Below are 21,098 nucleotides of genomic sequence, written 5' to 3' on the forward strand. Positions count from 1 at the left end.
CCTGTTTGTTTTAAATCAACTGCTCTCCCCGAGATGTAAGCAGTACAGAGCGGGGACCTTCTGAGCCTTGTTCGATGCTGTATTTCCAGGTATTATGGAGCTAACTGGCATTTATAAAGTGCTCAATAAATGCGGAATAATGACTAAACAAGTCAACTACTACACAGATAGAAGTTTCTGAATTCCTAAAACAAAGAAGGGGATGGGGAAACAGTAGGGATAGTATCATTCCTAATTTGCGGAAATCTTTACGAATGCAAATCTGACCTTCTCTCCGCTTAGTAATTCTTATCAGATGACTGCCCGTGCCGCTCTCTACGCTCTCTACGACAGGATAGTGGGGAGGACAGAACTTCAAAGGCTGCATGACTGATCCAGCAACGAGAGGGGAGAGGAACACTGGAGACTCTGATTAAGTGCAGCCCAGCCGACGGGAGCCTCACTGGTCGCTGGTGAAAATTGTTTTCTTGGGGGGAGGGGGGGAGACTTTGTTGTGTTTTTCTGGGGCAGGGCAGAGGGGACACACCTTGACCTTTAGAAAAACAAGTAAGTGACAAGAAAACACCATGATCACTGTAACATGATTTTAAAAAGAGATATTTGGGATACATTCTAGGACAAAAATGCGTTCAGCCTAATCGTCTATTCTAAAATACTATATAATGTTAATCATTAAGGACACTAAAACCAAATATCAAAGTATGAAGCAGAGAAATTCATTTTTGCATGATTTTTAATAGAAACAGCACTGAAGATTTTGGTGCAAACAGAGGACAGAGTAAAATCAGCGCATGTTGGTCCTTAGCACGGTATGCTTATAAGGGTTTTTCTGTTTCGAGGCAGAGCATAAAAAGGGCTGCTGTCCATACCTAAGTGTTTAGTCATTAAAAGGACAATAGTCTTCTAAAAAAACGCAAAGAAGAAGTACAAGAGCATGTGCTTGCTACTAAAATTACTTCTAAACTATGATGCCATGAGCACCTGGGGGCAGAGCCTGTGCTCCTATAACCAAGCTGGGGGGCCAGCTCAGAAGAGGTCCTCAATTAATAGCCATTAAGTTGAATTAAATATGAACATCATCTGTGATATTATCTTTCTGATACCTTGTTTGGTCACCTGTATGAAGGGCTGATCTTCTTTTTACCTGGAGAAAAGCCTACCACTCAGCGCTAGTTTAGAAGACTTTTGATATCATAAAAGAACAATGATGACATTTTGAAGAACCTGGGGAACGTGAATAAGGATGAGGCAAGTTTCACAGAGGAGAAGGCAGCTGCATCAGGTCTTGGGGGTGGCGTCTAGGGAGGGAGGGAGGCCACACGAGAAACAAAGAGCCCTAGCGGGTGGCGGTTACTGTTCCCATTTTACAGTGGAGGAAAATGAAGATTAAAAAGCTCAAGCAGATTGCCGGGGCAAACAGCTGATGCAAAATTCATATCTATTTGGTACCAAAATCTCTGCAGATTCCCCTGGGAAAGTCCGCTGAAATCTGAGCACCAAAATTAAGTTCTGAAAGATTAAGCGGTCATCTGGTTCTAGTCAAGAATGAAGTGACCCGCAGGCTAATGCTCTTCTCCTAAGAAACACCACCCTCAGGCAGAGGAAACGGGCTTTCCAAGCACAGGGACAGCACGTGCAGCAACCTCCATCTGCCTCAGGGACGGCAAATAGTTTTGTTTGGACTGAGCCCAAGACGCATGGTTGGAGGTGAGGCGGGTCAGAGAGTGGAACCCCCAGGACAGGGTAGACGCAGATCCACACTGACGTGGTCTGCACTGCGTCCCTCAGACGGTGGGCTGTCCATTTTTAAGTCGGGAAGTGACACAATCCGTTTGTGTTTCAGCAGATCCCTCTGGGAGCAACACAGAGGATGAACTGGCAGAAAGGAAGTCTGGAAGCAGGAAAATTATCCAAAGGCTTATTACAATAATCCAGATGGAAAGTCTGAGCACCTGATCTGGGGCTATGAAACTGCTGAGTGTGAGAGGAAAGACTCGAGACAGACCCAAAAGATAGAGCTGACGGGACTGGGAGGCGGGTTCCTAGAGAGAATAGAATCAAAGCGAGCGCCTCGGAGAAGAACTGTCACAGTGTAGACACACTGTGAATTCAAAGCCTAGCAAAGACTGAGGCAATTTACAAAGCCGCCAGGTTCCCACCAGGGATGGTGGTCAAGTGGTCAAAAATCAAATAACTACAATAAAAAGAAATGAAATAAATATCACCTATAAAGATGAGAGTGAGATCTAGCAATGGTTACCAATAAAGAACTTGATAGAATACAGTTCGTAAGTCCCCATGCCACATTTTTAAATAACAGAAAAAATGAAGCATCCCTCTCTTTCTCACTATAAACAAATATATTACTTTTAAGCCTCTATATGTCATCTCAACTGAGAAAAAGTCTCTATACCACAAAACCTTCCAGGTCCTGGGCCAGCCTGAGCTCCTCCAATGCCGCCCTGGGTTTGCAGAGTAAGATGGCATTTTGCCGGTTTTTGTTACTTGTTTGTTTCTGAAGCAGGCAGATTTGCCACTGGTCAGTAAGGAATGGCTGACAAGAGTTAGGGGAAAGGGAATGGAGAAAGATTAAAGGGGCAAAAAGGGGAAGAAGAGAAGAGAGAAACACATACTATATTGCAAATCCATAGCCGGTATAAAAACCATCAGATGTTTTAAAGCACTAATTTGATTTTGGTGGCCTTTCCTCTTTAAAGGAGCAATGCTGAATGGCATCAGTATGAGCAAGAAGATTCACAAGCAAGTGCCTCTGTTTATAACTAATGTCAGCAGTAGGACCAGAGAGTCGTTCTTACCATGTTTCAGATGTAGGCAGCTGTCATTCTTGGACCTGTACCTGCAGAAAATTGTGTCTTTAAAAAATTTTTATTGAAGAGGTTTTTGTACATTCCAAATACGTAGTAGCTACAATATAATGTGGACCTGTCTGCTTTACTTTTTATGGTTCTTATACCAGCCATTTTTATTTGTGCAGTACAAGTAGAGGCCTTATCTTTTATGAAGGAAAAGGGGAAATAAACTGGACCTCACTGATTGATGCCTTGAATTAATGTACACGAAAGATAAACCCTATCACCATGTTTTATATTTTTAAATAACCCCAAACCACAGAAAAGATTCTCAAGGGGATATAAGGTAGCATATCATAGAGTCATCATAAAAAACTGTATTGTAAGGAGTTTTGCAAATAGAAGAACAGAAGTGTTAAAGCAAAGAGAACACAGACAACAAAAGCAAAAACAAAACCTTAAAAACAACCACAGTTAACAACCAGGAATCCAGGTGACAGGGTTTGCAAGAGCTTTTTAGGTGTACCTTCACATAGTCACATTTAAAAGAAAGGTCTTTCAAACATTTTTAAAGAATCTCAGGAAGAAAAGCAGAGTTCAACAATCATATGTTATAGCTGAAGAATAAAGCAGCGTGTAGAAAGATGCAGGCTACTTTAAAAGGTGCTTGTCAGAAGCATGAGAATTGGCTGGAAAGTCACATGGTGCCTACCTGATGTAGATTCCTGTAGTTTCTCTCTCTTCCTCTTCTTTTTCTTACCCTGGAAGAAGACAGGCACATGTTCATGTTATAGACTGTACTGTGAACACACGGATGAACGTGATACAAAAGGACCAGCAGGCGGTCAACCAAGAGATCAAGATGCCTCATTATATGTCTCTCTTTACCATCTGTACCTAGAAACAGGGCAAGAGAAGGAAATTCTTATCTGTGACCTCTGTCTCTATAGCTTTGCATTTAATGTCATCAGTACTGTACTGACGTTGGCGGTGGCCATACACACACACACACACACACACACACACACACACACACACACACACAGGATGATGATGTCCTAGGGCTGTGGCCACAGACCCCCCCCACCCGCCCACCTTCAAGGAAAGCCCGCTTAATAAGGAGGCACTCCTTTTACTGCTAACCACCACGCTTAGGACCCACTTCTGGTAGTATTGATGATAAATCTTCCTTACTGTGAATTCCACCATCTAATTAAAAATCCACACTGTTAACTGAGGCCCCTCAGCTCCCATGGCACAGACAAGATGTAACTGAAGACAGTAGTAGAAGGGTAAGATAGAACCTGAGAAAACTTAGAAGGTAACTTTAAAGACTTATTTATGGCAGTTAAGGACCCTGCTTCCTAAAACAAACACGATAACGTGAATATGCTTGCAATTTAAAATACATTTCAAAATCATCTTAATCACAAATTTATAATTTTAGGTCCCATTGATAGTAGTTTAATTGTCTATTTTTCTTCATAATTACTTTCCCCTCAAAAAATAATTATAATAGGGCATAGACACAGTATATATTTGATTTATATGAATAGTAAATGACCAACCTGGATTAGGATGGTCTTTTCATATACGTGTCATAGGACACGTATCACATCCAGTATCTCTATCTTACGTCTGCTGTAATAATCACATTCACAAAAAGTAAAACCATAAGATTATATTGAGTATATTGTATGAATATGTAAAAGTATCTATTTTTATGCACCTCAAGATAGTTTTTCTTCATGTCACATGACCCGACCATTGAGGCTTTATATCTTTGGAAAGTTGACTGAAACTATCCTCACAAACACTAAGGCAAACAACAGATATTAGTGACCTGGGGAAATGGCATATCAAAAATAATGGAGTCTTCTTTCAGAAGATTAAGGTGCTCCAGGAGGAGGGGAGCAGACAAAGGAAGGGCATGCTTCTCAGGGGCATCTGCTATCTCCCTTTCAAATGCAACGACTGTGGTTTCCAGAAGGTGCAATAAGCTTGTTTCCTGTGTCTGGCGCCTTCTTCCTCACCTTCTCCTAGCTGCCATTTGCCCTTTAAGACTCACCTCAGGTGTCATCTTGTCCAGGACCCTTCTCTCCCCACCATCTCCACCCCCACCTCCCGTCCCCCAATGTCAGCCCCAGGCAGAGCTCACCACCATAACGTAACTCCGCACAGGTGTCATGATGGGCTGTGGCCCTGGACCCCTCAGCCACGTGGCTATCGGCTCACATGAGCACTGCCCGAGTCTCAGCACATCTCTGCCACCCAGCACATGCCTAGCACGTGCCTAGAACATGCGACCGTTCCCTGACATGTCGGACTGATGTTGCTTTGTGAAATAACCTGTACTATATTTTAGGTATACATCAGTGCTTCAAGAGAACTTACATTTATGGTAGACAAAAGGACCTAAGGAGTTTGGATGTATTCATGTCAGCTTAACACAAAAAGAAAATTCATGTGTAGTAAACACATATAAAATTTTCATTAAAATCATATATAGTACTTGGGTTTTAAGCACTACATTTAAAAGCTCTAATAATATAAATAATACACCTAAGAAAATATGTGCACTGATTTACGAAAACCAGTTATAAAAAATGAAAGTTAGAAAAACGAAGTTATAAAATCTATGACGCCATAGAATAGGACAACTTAATATTAAATCATTGAGATATATATTTAATACGATCGCAGTGAGCATCAGGATAGCATTCTGACAATGAAATGCTAAGACATAGGGCATGCATCTTATTTAGACTGTATTCCTGTACTCTTATTTTAAGAATACTGGGGCTTCCCTGGTGGCGCAGTGGTTGAGAATCTGCCTGCTAATGCAGGGCACACGGGTTCGAGCCCTGGTCTGGGAAGATCCCACGTGCCGCGGAGCAACTAGGCCCGTGAGCCACAACTACTGAGCCTGCGCGTCTGGAGCCTGTGCTCCGCAACAAGAGAGGCCACGATAGTGAGAGGCCCGCGCACCGCGATGAAGAGTGGCCCCCGCTTGCCACAACTGGAGAAAGCCCTCGCACAGAAACAAAGACCCAACACAGCCAAAAATAAATAAATAAATAAATAAATAAATAAAAAGAATACTGTAATATCTTTAGCTAAAGTGATACCACTTGATTGACTTCTGTTTGCCTTAGTAATTAATAGGCTTATTTTGATTGTTATAAACATTTTAAGTAACAAAGCTGGGCTTCCCCTTCATTCAAAGAGATCCTAAAATCAAGTTACGCAAAACAATTTCCTTTAAAAGTTGTGCAGAGGAAAATCTTTAAAGGTAAATTCACATAACACTGGTTTTCTTTAAAACTACTCTCTTCCCGTCTCTCCACATGGAGAAAAGGGGAGAGAGCAAGAGGGAGAGAACATGTGTTTCTTTTATCTCTTTTTAAAAGTGGAAACTCACTCCTTAAGGATCAGAAACAGAAACTTCACTCAAAGACATGATATCATCCATATATGTGGAATCTAAAATACAACACACATGAATTTAGGAGGTTGGGATTAACAATATACACACTACTATATATAAAATAGATAAGCAACAAGGACCTACTGTATAGCACAAGGAACTCTACTCAGTACTGTGCAATAACCTATATGGGAAAAGAATCTGAAAAAGAATAGATATATGTATACGTATAAGTGAATCACTTTGCTGTACACCTGAAACTAACACAACATTGTAAATCAACTATACTCCAATATAAAACAAAAATAAATAAATAAAAAGAATGAGTTTGAAAAAAAATAAAATACAACACAAATGAACATATCTATGAAACGGAAACAGACTCACAGACATAGACAACAGACTTGGTTGCCAAGGGGGAGGGGGCGATGGGGAAGGGAAGGATTGGGAGTTTGGGATTAGCAGATACAAACTATTATATATAGGATGGATAAGCAACAAGGTCCTACTGTATAGCACAGGGAACTATATTCAATATCCTGTGATAAACTGTAATGGAAAAGAATATGAAAAAGTATATATATGTATAACTGAATCACTTTGCTGTACAGCAGAAATTATCACTGTAAGTCGACTATACTTCAAAAAAAAAAAAAAAAAAAAAAGACAGTCAACATGCAACACTAAATCTCTGCAAAGTCACAACACAGCAAAGCTCTCCCAGAGGTCAAAGAAGGAAGGCCACTCTCCCCTATAAGGCCAACCACATCCAAAAGAGATCCAGGACAGGGTTAGAGGAAGACACTTCCGAAACCCTTTAGGTGGGGGACTGATCTTCCCACTTAAAGGGCATCACTAAGGCTCTATCCAGAAAATACTAATTACGGCCCAGAGGATGGAAGCCCAGTTCAGGGAGAAAAGTCTTCAACTAAAGCAGACTTCCTAAAAAGGCCCTGGAAGACTGAGCTGGTCCACCTGGAGGAGGAGGGAAATGGCATAGACTGTGAAGTCTGGGGAACCTGGGTTTCCCTTGTAGCTTAGCCACTACATGGCCCTGGACCAATTTTACCTAACCTCCTGACAATTTAATTTCCCTCATCTGTAAAATACAATAATACTGTTGATGCCACAGGATTATTAGAAGGACTAGAAAATAACACAAAAAGCATTTAAGACAGCTCTTGACCATTGGCATATAGTATTGCACTGGCCAAAAAGTTCATTAGGGTTTTTCCATAGCATCTTACAGTACAACCCAAACGAACTTTTTGGCCAACCCAAGTAGTTATTTAAAACAATCAAGACAACGGTTCAGGAGAGTTGATGAAGCTGCTGCTCCCAAGTCACAAACAGGAGGACTCTTACTTCCTACGCCATAGCTGTATCCAACGTTTAAGCTCCAAATCCTGACCAGTAGTGACTTCTGCTCTGGAGCATGTCACAGGAAACAAATGTGTTCCGGAAGTCTTGGTGCCTCATTATATGGGATGTAAGACCTCAGACGTGCGTCCGCACAGGACCATCTCCAGCAATGGCCACACACTGATTTACATATTGATTCATGGCTTCACCCTCGCCCTTTTTTTAAAAAAATTATTTATTTAACATCTTTATTGGAGTATAACTGCTTTACAATGGTGTGTTTCTGCTTTATAACAAAGTGAATCAGCTATACATATACGTATGTCCCCATATCTCCTCCCTCTTGCGTCTCCCTCCCACCCTCCCTATCCCACCCCTCTAGGTGGACACAAAGCACCGAGCTGATCTCCCTGTGCTATGCGGCTGCTTCCCACTAGCTATCTGTTTTACATTTGGTAGTGTATATATGTCCATGCCACTCTCTCACTTCGTCCCAGCTTACCCTTCCCCCTCCCCCTGTCCTCAAGTCCATTCTCTACATCTGCGTCTTTATTCCTATCCTGCCCCTAGGTTCTTCAGAACCATTTTTTTTTTTAGATTCCATATATATGTGTTAGCATACGGTATTTGTTTTTCTCTTTCTGACTTACTTCACTCTTTATGACAGTCTCTAGGTCCATCCACCTCACTACAAATAACTCAGTTTTGTTTCTTTTTATGGCTGAGTAATATTCCACTGTATATATGTGCCACATCTTCTTTATCCATTCATCTGTCCAGGGACACTTAGGTTGCTTCCATGTCCTGGCTATTGTAAATAGTGCTGCAGTGAACATTGTGGTACATGACTCTTTTTGATTTATGGTTCTCTCAGGGTATATGCCCAGTAGTGGGATTGTTGGGTCATATGGTAGTTCTGTTTCTAGTTTTTTAAGGAACCTCCATACTGTTCTCCATAGTGCCTCGCCCTTTTTAAAAAGGCATTTCCACAAAGGCCCTGGAAGACTGAGCTGGTCCACCTGGAGGAGGAGGGAAATGGCATAGACTGTGAAGTCTATGCCTTCCACAAAGGCATTCCACAAAGGCATTGTGAAAGGCATTTCACAATTCCATTTAATGTGAAGTCTGTCCTAGCTGGCACTCTGAATGCTAGTCTCACAAGAAACATGAAAATGATCTTCAAATTTTTAAATTAAGAGCTTAAGTAATCAAAATCATTCCCCTCTATAAAATATGATACAACTAATATCACTTATAATATTCTTTCTCAGTAGTTTTTGCTGTATCAAGACTACATGAGTAAGGTATTCAAACTCTGAAGTAATAAAATAATTGGCAATATAAATGAGATTTTTTTTCCAGTAAAATTAGTACAGCTTAAAAATATGATAATACCTACTCCATCTGAATAAAACATATAATAGGCATCAGGGTACGTTAATATGAAACAAACAAAAAAATGCTTTTTTTACCCAGTTTTAATTAGTCTGTGCAAAACAGTCACTGGAATACATTGTTTGTAAGAAGTGTAAAATAACACAATCCATTTTGGAAAGAAATCTGACAATATGTATCAAGAGGCTAAAATATTTATAATCTGTACTCAGCAATTTCACTACTGTTTCACTACAATTTCACTACTGTGAGTCTGTCCTGTAGAAATAAGTCCTAAAAACTGTTATGCACCATCCACTGCAGGATAATTTCCAATTATTAAAAAAAAAATAGCAAATGTCTAAAAAGCAGGGAAAAAATGGTTAAGTAAATTGTGACATTCACTCAGTGAAATACTGTATACCTGTTAAAACTGATATACAGAAACACTATGCCATAAGAGAAAAATGCTTATTATATATAAGAGCAAAAAGCAGCATGATACAGAAGTGTGTGTATATACACAGCCACCCACCCACACATATCCAAGTAAAAGATAAAAAGATAAGCACAACACACCACTGTAAAAAGCAATTATACTCCAATAAAGATGCTAAAAAAAAAGATAGGCACAGAAAAGATACTGGAAGGTAGCGTAACTAGTTATTACTAATGCTGCCTTTATGTGATGAGATTATATGCTTTTAAAAAAATCTTTTTCACCAACATTTTAATGATAAGGTTTTCTTCGATTTAAAAAATTTTACTGAAAGATTTCATTAGCATATAGCCAAAAAAAATTGACAGCACAAAGCTTTCAGAATGGAATATATCCATGAAATCTTTATTATAAAGTTCATTAACTTTCAAAACTAGAGAACGGCGCCAGCATTAGATACACTCTACAATACATTTCATTCATGAGAGCAACAGAGACAGAGAACGAGTTAGAGGAGAGAGCCGTTGGTGTGCATAAAGTGCTTACATAATTGTCTCTTGCAGACCAGCCTGGATAGAGCTGCATATGTAGCTGTCTTTCCTTCCGCGCTAATTCATAATATTTAGCCTGCTCTTCGCGAGAGAGGGCATGCCACTGAAAAAGAAAGGGGAAGGAGGAAAAAATCAAGTAAAAGCAAAATAGCGACAGTATTATATGTTTCATATTTCAAACACTGAAGAATGAAAATATTAAGCATTTAAACTTTGATTTATTTTTAAATGGCAGAAGACCACGTGTTGCAGAAATCCATCTAGAGTTCGGTGGCTGGAGTGAGACTCAAACTTTGATTTCTCTATTCTGTTCTCATGTTACATGAAACCTGTCAAAGTATCCAAAGTGAAATGGCCTGTCACCCAGCCTTTCTCTTCTCCAATACAAATTAAAGAGAACATTCACTGGTGAACCTCAACACCCACCTTAGCCCTTTTCATAGTTTGCAGCATATTCTGACATCTGAGCCCAAGCACCATTTATTTATGCAAAATGAAGTAATTTCCACAGATATATCCTCACCTCCCATGCACTCTCCCACTCTGTCATGTGAGGAATCTGAAACCTTCATCATATGATCCTGTCTATAAAGCAAGACATCAAAAGTCAGTCTGTCTCAGTCTCTTCACCCTCCCCTCACACTTATTTAAACACTAATTGTCCATAGGGAGAATACAGATAACACTGTATAATCAAACATGCACACTTTATGGCTATGTTTTTTAGCTTCCTTCGGATGGAAAACAAGGAGCATGACCTAAGTTTATTTTGCCATCTAGACTTTGAGACTGTAGGATCTAATCTGGAGAATGTAGCAGCTGACACCCTGCAAATTTTCCATTTCCCTTTAGGTAACATATATTTATTTATCATACAGAGCAAAACAGTTTATGCAGGCAAGGTGCTGTTTGGGATTTTTAGCAGCCTGTACTGGCACTTTGTGTGTGTTTGCACACAACTTACCCCAGGCCCCCAGGGAGCAGTTTCCAAGTTCGTCCCCCTACTTCCCAAATGCCAGGATCTGTTGTCAGAAAATCCCAGGAGAACTGGCTTCACTTTGGGGAACCCACTGGCTGGAGGTGATGGCACAGAGGTGGTGGACCCGACGCCACACCACTGCGCAGCTACATACACGTGCACATGCACGCGCACACGCTCTGAGTGAGCCCGGCTCCCACTCCAGGGCTCCCAGCTCTAGGGTGTGTCGCTTTGCATTTCGCTAACTTCCCCTTAAAGGCTGGGCGATTCTTTCTCATTCACCTCTACCCTGCATATTGACTTTAATTACCCTGTTCTTGTTTTTTAAAATGATAAGACAAAAAGAAAAGAAAGGTGTGACTGGATTGGGGGAAAGGGAGGAGCGAGGGAGAGGGGCTGGTGAGCGAGAAAAGGCTGCCCTCCAGGACAGCGACCCAGTGGTTAGGACGCAGCCCCCAGAGCACGGCAGGGATGCTCTCCTCAAGAAAACGAACACCTGCTGCTCTTGCCTGTTAGAAGAACGAGAACCTGATCTCAAGGAGAGCACTAAAGCACCTTCGGCCTCATCCCAACCTCCCCTCCCTCCTTCCGTCCAGAGGCGGTGGGGCTTACAGGCAAGGCAACCAATTCCATTTCCTTTGAAAAGCCCCTTGAAGGCCAGGGCCTCTGATGGATAGGGCAGATGATTTCATTTTTAATTGCTTTACACGTGCAGAGTGTAAAGTTAAGATGCATGACACACAGCGGGACTTGGCCTGAGTCTAAAGGCAAATCAGGTAATATGCTCTTCTTTAAAAAAAAAAAAGAAAAAAAAGGGGGGGGGGGCGGAGGGGGGAGAGGAGATGGGGAGGTGGCAGGAAAAAAAAAACCAAAAAAAACCCAAACACCTGGAAAAAGTTACCTGAGACACAATTCTTTGTACTAGCAGAGTAATCACAATTAGTCAAGTGGAGCCTAGGAAGGCACGTCTGGGGAGCAGTGGAAGTTTAGGCAGGAAAAGTCACACTGCCTCTGTCAACTGACAGCTTTTCTAAACCTGAGGTACTGACCTAGAGACCTTCACAGGGAGAAAAAGCCGAACTGGGAACAGTGGAAAAGATCAGCCTACACTTTTTTTAAAAAAGACTGATCATGGGCTTCCCTGGTGGCGCAGTGGTTGAGAATCCGCCTGCCAATGCAGGGCACACGGGTTCGAGCCCTGGTCTGGGAAGATCCCACATGCCGCGGAGCAACTAGGCCCGTGAGCCACAATTACTGAGCCTGCGCGTCTGGAGCCTGTGCTCCGCAACAAGAGAGGCCGCGATAGTGAGAGGCCCGCGCACCGCGATGAAGAGTGGCCCCCGCTTGCCGCAACTAGAGAAAGTCCTCGCACAGAAACGAAGACCCAACGCAGCCATAAATAAATAAATGAATAAATAAATTAAAAAAAAAAAAAAAGACTGATCATTAGTGTTTAGACAGTTCTGGTGCTAACATGATCAGCAAGAGGCAAAGCATTATCAAAAAGGAACACAAAAAAAGACACTAAGAGGAAAAAAGATAAGGATAGAAGTCTTACTTTGTAAATCTGTTTATTCATTTGATAAATAATCTCTCTCATCCTACTGCAGTATGTCAGTATAAAGATATCTTTTTTATAAATATAATTACCTGTAAATATATTTTTATAGTATAAAAAAGCTTAAGCAATTTAAAGTATAATTTTATGTAATTTATGGCAGCTTTATAACTTGCTGAGAAAATCTGGCATTGTAAATAGAACTTGTCTCCCAAATACGTATGGAGGTTGGGTCTTCTACCCAAAACAACCAGTTAATAAACAAGCACGAATTTTTCAGTTACAGTAGGAAACTTATGTTGACAAGACCCCAGCTAACAAAACAGCAAAATTCAAGGAGAAAAAAAGCAGACCACGTACTAAACTGATTACTTGCTTACTTTCGATTGCTTTTAGTTCCTTGATGTTATTTCTAATTCACAAACTTTACTCACAAATGAAACATCATTTACCAGAGTAAAACAGTAGGTAAAACTATGTATTAAAGTTTTGCACTGAAAACAAGAATAAAGTCTGATGCAGACTAGAAAGATGATCTTTCTTTACAGGAATTTCTGAAACACAATTGACTAAAAATGCTCTTCCATCTCTTCTGCTTACTGAAAGATTCACCAAGTTTTTGGGAAAATACCCATTTAATTTGAAGAGACATTCTGACAATAAATATGCAGTAAATGGACTTCCTTTAGTAGCCTGGAAGGTCTGAAAACGAAAAACTTATTTTAAAGTAATATTTGTGTTATTATTATTTAGAATACGAAGTAGAAAACTTTGATTCATTCATATGAATGAACATTTCTATGCTAGAAATACAGTAGAAGTGAATAAAAATCAAAAGATCAAATGTTCTAGGATGAATTTCAGGCCCACTATTAAGAATTCTAATTATCCCAATGTAAAACTTCATGATTTTAAAGCTGGGAACTTTAAAGAACTAGCAAGGACTACCCTGCCAGAGGCGGAGTTATGAAAGGATAGAAAACCTGATCTTAATCAAAGATCTCAGAGACCTATAAATAGAAACAGGTGTCCAAATTAAAAACAGAGAGAGACCTTAAATGAGAACCATCCTTTAGGACACATGCTCTGATCTGGGGATTGTTAAGGGAGCTGAGAAAGTAGCAACTGTTGGAAATGTGCATTAAAAATAGGAAGCATACATTCATATATTCTTAACTCTCTAGAGCAGGAAAATAATTCCCACTGGAGGACCATGGACCTTTAACTCAAAAAACAAACAAACACACAAAAAATCTAAGAGTTTTACACAAGCTGAAATAAGAACCCTTCTTTTCCTCTGATTTCTTCTTTTAAAGGGTCAGGGAAAATGGTCATCAGCCTTTAAGCTTTCAAGGCGGAGTTCTTCAAAAAATGATGGGAATCACTCATCTGCTATGATCTGGCTTTGGAAATCATTGTAATTATTGTTATTAAGTGTTTAAGAATCCACAGGGAGATAGAGTACTGTACACAGGGCACCAAAAGAACTATAATCTACCACTGCATCCCACCCCTGAAACCCTGGTGTCTTGCAGATTGGAAATCGCTGCATTTTTATGCTCTCCAACAGGAATCGATAATACAAGAACGCCTCCTTTCCTCCAGCTGCCTCCTCACGTGGACTGGAAATCTCCTGGATGTTTTCTGTTATGAATGCTGAAATGTATTAGGTTTGTAACAAACATGACAAAAATTATCAACAACAGCTAAAACATGATCTCTAGGTCTCACAAAGGTTGTCAAGACCCTCCTTCTCCTGAATGTTCATTTGCAAATCATGAATTTCTTGAGAGGTTGCAAAAACAAATACACAGGGTCATATTTTAAGAAGCTACCGGGACTTCCCTGGTGGCTCAGTGGTCAAGAATCCACCTGCCAACGCAGGAGACACGGGTTCGATCCCAGATCCGGGAAGATCCCACATGCCACGGAGCAACTAAGCACCGTGCACCACAGCTAAAGAGCCTGTGCTCTAGAGCCCACGAGCCACAACTACTGAGCCCTCGTGCCACAACTACTGAAGCCCGTGCGCCTAGAGCCCGTGCTCCGCAACAAGAGAAGCCACCGCAATGAGAAGCCCACGCACCGCAACAAAGAGTAGCCCCCGCTCGCCGCAACTAGAGAAAGCCCGCACGCAGCAACGAAGACCCAACGCAGCCAAAAATAAATAAATTAAAAAAAAAAAAAGAAGCTAACACACATATACAAAGAGCATCAACAAGTTAAGATGAAGCATTTCTAAAATTACAATGTAATTACAGAAAAATGCAATTTGAATTAGAAAAATTCAAATGTTCTCCACCACCCGTCAGATACCCAACTAAACCCATTTCAATCCTGAGATACATACTGGGAAGGACTTGACTGGCCTCTGGGGTGGTGGCTGGACAAAGAAATCTAAGAGTGTCTGTCCTAGCTGTCAGTCCAGTTCCTGGTACATGACAGGTGCTCAGAAAAATATCTTAGCATAGGTGAAAGAAGCAACAACAAAAAGAGGGGCAGTCGAGAAACCTGGCCCATGTACACGTTAAGAATCAGAGAGCAATTTTCTAGAAAGAAGACTTCTCAGGCCTGTACCAATTCTTCTATTTAAAGCTTCAAGGTGGAACGATCTGCTTACATCTTGCAAGGAGCAGCCGGCCACATGTGCTTGCCAGGGTTCACCCAGAAGCGTGGCTGGTCCCGCAGGCCTTTCTGTAGCCCCCGGGGTGGGTTAAGTGGTTTCCTGCTTCACAGTGTGCGTGCACACACACACGCACACGCACGCATGCACACACACACTGCTTCACCTCACCCCGTTCATCACATGGCTAACCCCACGCAGCTCTCAGGCCTCAACTACGTTCTTACTGGGCCCTTCCCCAGCCCCCCTGTGGTCCTTTCTCAGATCCTTGCTCTTCATACTCACAATATTTATCACAATTTTAATTATATATATACTGGGTAATTATTTGTCTAATATCTGTATCCTGTCACAAAACTTCAAGCTCTACGAGGGCAAGGACTACATCTATTTTATTCAGCAATAATTATCTAATGCCTACCACAGTGCCTGGTACCTAAAAGACACTCAAGATATATTCGTTTAAAGAATGATAATAGGAAAAATAGTTATCATTTTCAGGAAGTTTTCTATGTGCCAGGTACAACCTAAGTTGCCTACAAGGCGTTATATCACTTACTCCTCCTAAAGGCTGTCGTGCTCTCTTTGCTACTCCCCAAATGGCTGGTGACTATACAATGATTCTATGACTACCTGATATGTAAGTGCATTTGGGCAGATGTTAATGAAGGACTTCCATGGTTACCATAAACATTTACATGCCATCCCACTACTTACCCTTCTGCCTAGAATCTGGTTGATAGCTGCGCTTTCCTTTAGAGTGCACTCAGCTACGACATTCGCTCTCATTTCTTTCATGTATAACATGAAAGCATTCAGAGGCTTCTTAATGTGAGGTCTTTTCGGCTCCTGCTCCTTTCTCTGTTCATGCTGAGGCTTCCTAAAAGGTGGCGGTGGGGAAGAGGTTAGCCGAATAAGGAAGAGGTGGCAGGAGAGAAGCAGAGCATCTGCTTGTAACACAAGCCCAGCTCAGGCTGGGACCACGCCCTGGGCTCTCTATAAGCCCCCAGAACACCAGCAACTTAGAAGAGCACCTCATCAACTCCTTGCGGATAAGGATCCTTTGGTTTGAGGAAGTTTACCCACAGCTATAGAAGGGTTTAACACAACATGGAAACGGGCTCGTGAAGGTGCTCCATCTAAACTTTCAGATGCTCCTTGGTCACCTCAGGAAAAGCTGAACATACAGTGCGGGTGGTCAGTCCTCCTCCAGAACTGAGGTTCTCAACTTCTGTGGGTCAACGGCCCCTCTGAGAAGCTAATGAAACCTTAGACTCGCTCCCCCAAACACACGCACGCCGGTTTTGCCTGTATGTGCAGGGGTTTTATGGATGATCACGTGCTCCCTGCCACCCCATCCATCCTCCCATCCCAGTACAAACCCTAGGTTAAGAAACTCAATTACTAATCTCTTCGGACAATTTAGCCCTGCTGTAACAGCCTGGGATAACCCTGGCCCGACAGGAAATCCTGGGCTTGGTTTGCCCCTTTCCCTTGAACTCTGTGCTCCTGAAGCCTCGATGCAGGGTGACTGCCTTTCCAGAAGGAAAGGCGCTGAACCCTCCAATCTACTTTAACTCCTGTGCCCAAGAATTGGAACCCAATTAAAGCCTCGTAGTAAATGGCTATACAGCTCAAGTGATTCAGTCGCTATGCTCTGAAGATCACTCCCCCTTTGGTGAGTTTCCCTTGATCTTTTGAGGTCTGTGCTCCTTTTCAATCTCAGACCCAAAATCAGAGCAGTGAGAATCAAGCTGCTCAGTGTCCTCGGGGACAGAGCTTTTGAGGCGGAGCTACACTGACTTCCGTAATAACAGAGAGGGGGCAGATTCAACAACAGCGAAGGAGAAGAAATTGTGTGGTTTAAGTCCTTAGCACTGTAAGGCACTCACGGGTGAAGACAGAGGCACACTTACACGTGCATTAGGTCGCTGTCAGTGTGCGGGTGTTCCTGTTTGACCTGAGGCGTTACGATAGCTGGATGTGGGATGCCAGTTGTGTGGGGACCAGGAGGACCGGGAATCATATGATGAGAAAACCTAAAAGAAGGAAAGACAAGAAAACAAAATGTACTGCTGTAGCAAAAGCTAGACAGAATTTCCAAACAACCCACTAACTGCTATCGGCTGAGAGTGAAAACACACCTTCATATGCAGAAGTATTAACTATAAGTTAGAGCAGGCTGATGATTAATTTCTTTCCTTTCTGTATTCAGGTGGAAAATATTTATAATTACGTGCCACCTAACAGATTTTTTTTTCAAGCTAAATGGTAGAATCGGGCATTTCTCCTGGGAAGGCTCTAGGCCACAGGATTAAAAAAAAAAAAAAAGTGAGTCACTTTTCTTGCAAAGCAGTTTTCAGAGAAGAATTTCAAGAACAATTACTGGAAATATAACACTATATTAAGATTTAGCTTTTTAAATGATTTAAAAATCTAAAGACATCACATTTTAACCTCTCTGTCTACATTCCTAAGCAAACCTTCACATTAAGAGTCTTCTTCTCCTGTTGGCTTTTTTCCTAATACTAGGAGAGAACAATTGAGAAGACAGGGGACAGGAAGATTTGTTCAGTCCCCAATTTAATAAGGTCACCATCAACATCACCCCAAATAATTTTCTACACATAAAGAAAGTAGTGTTTGAGAGATCTGGCCTAATGGAAAACTGATAACAAAATTAATTAAGGGGAAGGATTTAATTAAAGGGAAGGATACAGTTCTGCTTCAAGGTAAAAACTACGTATGCTAAAATAAAGGCTTTTTCCCAGAGTATACTAGTAGAGCATTAAACAAATCTTAAAATATCCACTACCATCCAACACAAAGGAGGGAAACTGCCATGCAAGAAAAATAAAACAAATAAAGACAGTAGTTTCAACAAGCTCTTTTGATAAATTTGGATATGCTTTAGAAATTTTTTTTTTCAAGCTCTTTTAAAGTCAACAATTTAATTCAACAAAAACAACTTTCTCAGGTCTTTTCATCACCGCCTGTACAGTTAATTCCTTCTTCTGGGAGGGAAAGAAGGGACTCTGCTTGGATATGTAATATTTCAGAAACAAATTTTTAAAAATTAAGGAGGCATGGGAAAAATACAAATACTTGATCAAATCATGATGCTCTGCTAAATGTACCATTTGCAAAAATGCATGATGCTGGTTATTTGCCCCTGAGAAAATCCTGTCATCACACAATTCTTGCAATGTTAAAAAAAAGTGTACAGATATATTTTGGGGGAAGGATATTAATTTCATCCTCTCTCAATCAGCTAGATTTACAATCTACTGAAAAAATAACGTTTCTTAAAAAGCTGAAATTCGCCACAGAAAACTGCGAATTTCATACCGACGTAAAAAAGTAAAGATTCACAACCAGTTACTAACCCAACAGTTTGACTTCTAGCATGTTAATGCTAGCTCCCTTGAAAAAGCCACATTGAACACGCAGATGATACACCACAAATGTGTGTGTACATCAAGCACAGGGCATAGAAGCCATCCTTTCCAGAGGCAAAAGCATTACACACAGCGGTGTGGCACAGCAGACCTCACAGAGCTTCGCTTGCACCAACGTGTCCACACGGGGCCTGATTCACACACTAGGACACGCAGCCCCGTACGGCCTGACAGCCTGTGAGCACCGTCCCTTCTCTTCCGACGGCCTTGGTCCCGAAGGCTCTAGACTATCTGGGCGTTTTCAAACACTGGCCCGTGAAACTGATACAACTTTCCTCATAGAAAGCAAATTAGAAAACTCAGATCAAACCAGTCTTTATTCTCGCCCCCGACCCCACCCCCATCCCCATCATATTTTGAATCGAACACGCTCTTCTGATCATGTCCCCTCTGGGGACGTTTCCCGTCCCACAGGCGCGGGGCAGCGAGGTCTTCGGGAGACACGGGTTCCCGGGGCGGCCGAGTCCGTCCCCCTGGTGGGCGCGGCTGGCGCTGCTGGGGGAGGGCCCTCCGGGACGCCTAGTGTGGGAGCCAGGCACCCTGCGCAGACAGACGCGGGCCGAGCCGCGCACCCGCCCGGCCGGGACCGAGAGGCAAGCAGAGGCGCGCGAGCTGCAAGCGCAGAAGAGCAGCCTGTCCTGGAGCGCCCGGTTCCACCTCCACCTACCTGGACATGGAAGTGTCGACTGACAGGGAGGATGGGTAGGGTTGCCTGAAGCCTCCCGTGACGGGATATACAGGCTGACCTTGCCTGAGGTCACAGAAGAAAGGAACCCATCAATGACAAAACATGACTTACCAACCAGCAGTAAGAGTTTGACGAGGGGAGGAACTCAACCAGCATTTTGGGGGAGTGTTACCAGGGCACTGCTTCAGTCACTCGGCTCCTTCCCTTCCTCACCCTCCACCCAACCAAAGCTTCGTCTGCCTTGAAGGAAATCTCCCACCGCAGTCCGTGAACGGCCTGTCGTCTATCCCTTCCCCTCTCCCATCCCCACGAATGCTTTGAACAAAGCAGGCAGGTAAACAATGTTTACTGAATATAACAGAACCTGAGAATGGTGAAATACTCCTTTTAGGTTAGTGGATTCTTTATCAGAATCTTTGAGGATTTCAGAGAAGGGAAGAACGAAGGAAATAAAAGTTTATATTTATATAAAAATGAACAAATTTTTAAAAACACTGCACTTCCCCCCCCCCACTTATATATCCATGCTATAGGGAAGAAATAAAAGATCGATTCATTGGAGTTATTTTTCTCTCTGCTCTGAGAATTCCATCTCCCCCTCTGTTTTTCCTACATCTCACACTTTTCATTTACACAGTCTTTATTTCCAGATGCCACTGATGCAACTTGGCCCAGGATTATTGCCCCTGAGTAGCTGAGTTCAGAGAGAATAATTGATGTAGGTTTGAAAGTATCTGCATAATCAATTAAATTCAGACAGAGTTATTGACTGAGAGATTTAATGCAAAGAGAAGAGAGAAAGCTGGAATTTCCATGGCAGGATGAGCCCTCCTTATGAAGAAGAGATAATATAAGGATGTCAAGGTAGGGAAACCGGGGCCTTGACATGGGAGCTGTGGGGACAGAGAGCCAGATAAAGAGAGGAGAGAAAATATTTGCTGAAGTTGCAGCACTCTGTCCATGGAGTGAGCAGTGGGGAGAGGAGAGGAATGGAAGTGGGAGCAGGGAAAGCTGCACGCTAACAATAAAATGATAAAAATAGGCTACATTATATGTAGTGATTCTTTCTTCCCTAAATACACTTCTTTTCCTTTACCTTTACAATTAAAAAAATTTGAAAGGAATGTTACGGATTTTTCAGAAATAACAAAATAGAGAGCATTTGGATTCTGATAAAAGGAGTCCAAACATCAGTTTTTCACGCCTCTGAACTCAAACTGGTGCTTATTTTATTAAAATTCAAAAGATGCTTTTGCACTTGCATTTCTCCCTAGTTATTTGTCATTTATCTCACTTGCCCATTTATAAGCAAAGATCGATATTCAATATATCTAAGGTTATGTTTCAAAAATATAAGTTGTTCATAAAGAACTAGAAAAGAAAAATCCACACTAAACACTTTGTACAGGCATAGCAAATGCCCAAAGCCACAAATTGAATCCATAAAACTATAAGCTTCAAAGCAAAGGCTACATAGCCATTTTCTACACATATTAGCAAACGAATTCAATCCATTTCAAAGTCTGTATGTTTTTTAATCTTTTAAATTGAAATGAAATAAAGTTAGCACCTTGCTTGTTGATGTGAAGTTTCTTCAACTCAAGTGTTATCATTCATAAAGCTAATTTCCATGAATGGGAAGTAGAAGAATACGTGTTCAAATGCCTGGCTAAATGTTGCAGGAAGGATCTTACCAGCCAAGAGGTGGGGTAATCTGTCCAACACCACCCGGAGACAGGGGATAAAAGGTAGGGATCTCGGGAGCTGGAGGATGTCTGGACATGCCTATTAAAAAGAACAACAGAGAGGCAGAGTTTTCAGATTCATAG

At 41.7% G+C, this 21,098-nt stretch overlaps 1 protein-coding gene across 3 annotated transcripts in view; it reads right to left on the reverse strand.

Moving 5' to 3' along the window:
* The window catches only part of LEF1 (lymphoid enhancer binding factor 1), a 117,787-nt gene that overhangs the window by 12,110 nt on the left and 84,579 nt on the right, over nucleotides 1-21,098 (reverse strand). Inside the window, exons 5-11 of one of the 3 annotated variants that reach the window (XM_036853982.1) lie at nucleotides 20,964-21,054; nucleotides 19,249-19,332; nucleotides 17,040-17,162; nucleotides 15,841-16,003; nucleotides 9,959-10,066; nucleotides 3,523-3,571; nucleotides 2,817-2,857 (exon numbers count right to left, since the gene is read on the reverse strand). In XM_036853982.1, coding sequence (XP_036709877.1) covers nucleotides 2,823-2,857; nucleotides 3,523-3,571; nucleotides 9,959-10,066; nucleotides 15,841-16,003; nucleotides 17,040-17,162; nucleotides 19,249-19,332; nucleotides 20,964-21,054 — 653 coding nt within the window. In that variant the 3' untranslated portion in view covers nucleotides 2,817-2,822. The remainder of the gene's footprint in view (nucleotides 1-2,816; nucleotides 2,858-3,522; nucleotides 3,572-9,958; nucleotides 10,067-15,840; nucleotides 16,004-17,039; nucleotides 17,163-19,248; nucleotides 19,333-20,963; nucleotides 21,055-21,098) is intronic. The other 2 variants (XM_036853984.1, XM_036853983.1) reach the window with 2 other exon arrangements.

This window comes from Balaenoptera musculus, chromosome 5 (genome assembly GCF_009873245.2).
Source record: "Balaenoptera musculus isolate JJ_BM4_2016_0621 chromosome 5, mBalMus1.pri.v3, whole genome shotgun sequence".
NCBI classification, from domain to species: domain Eukaryota; kingdom Metazoa; phylum Chordata; class Mammalia; order Artiodactyla; family Balaenopteridae; genus Balaenoptera; species Balaenoptera musculus.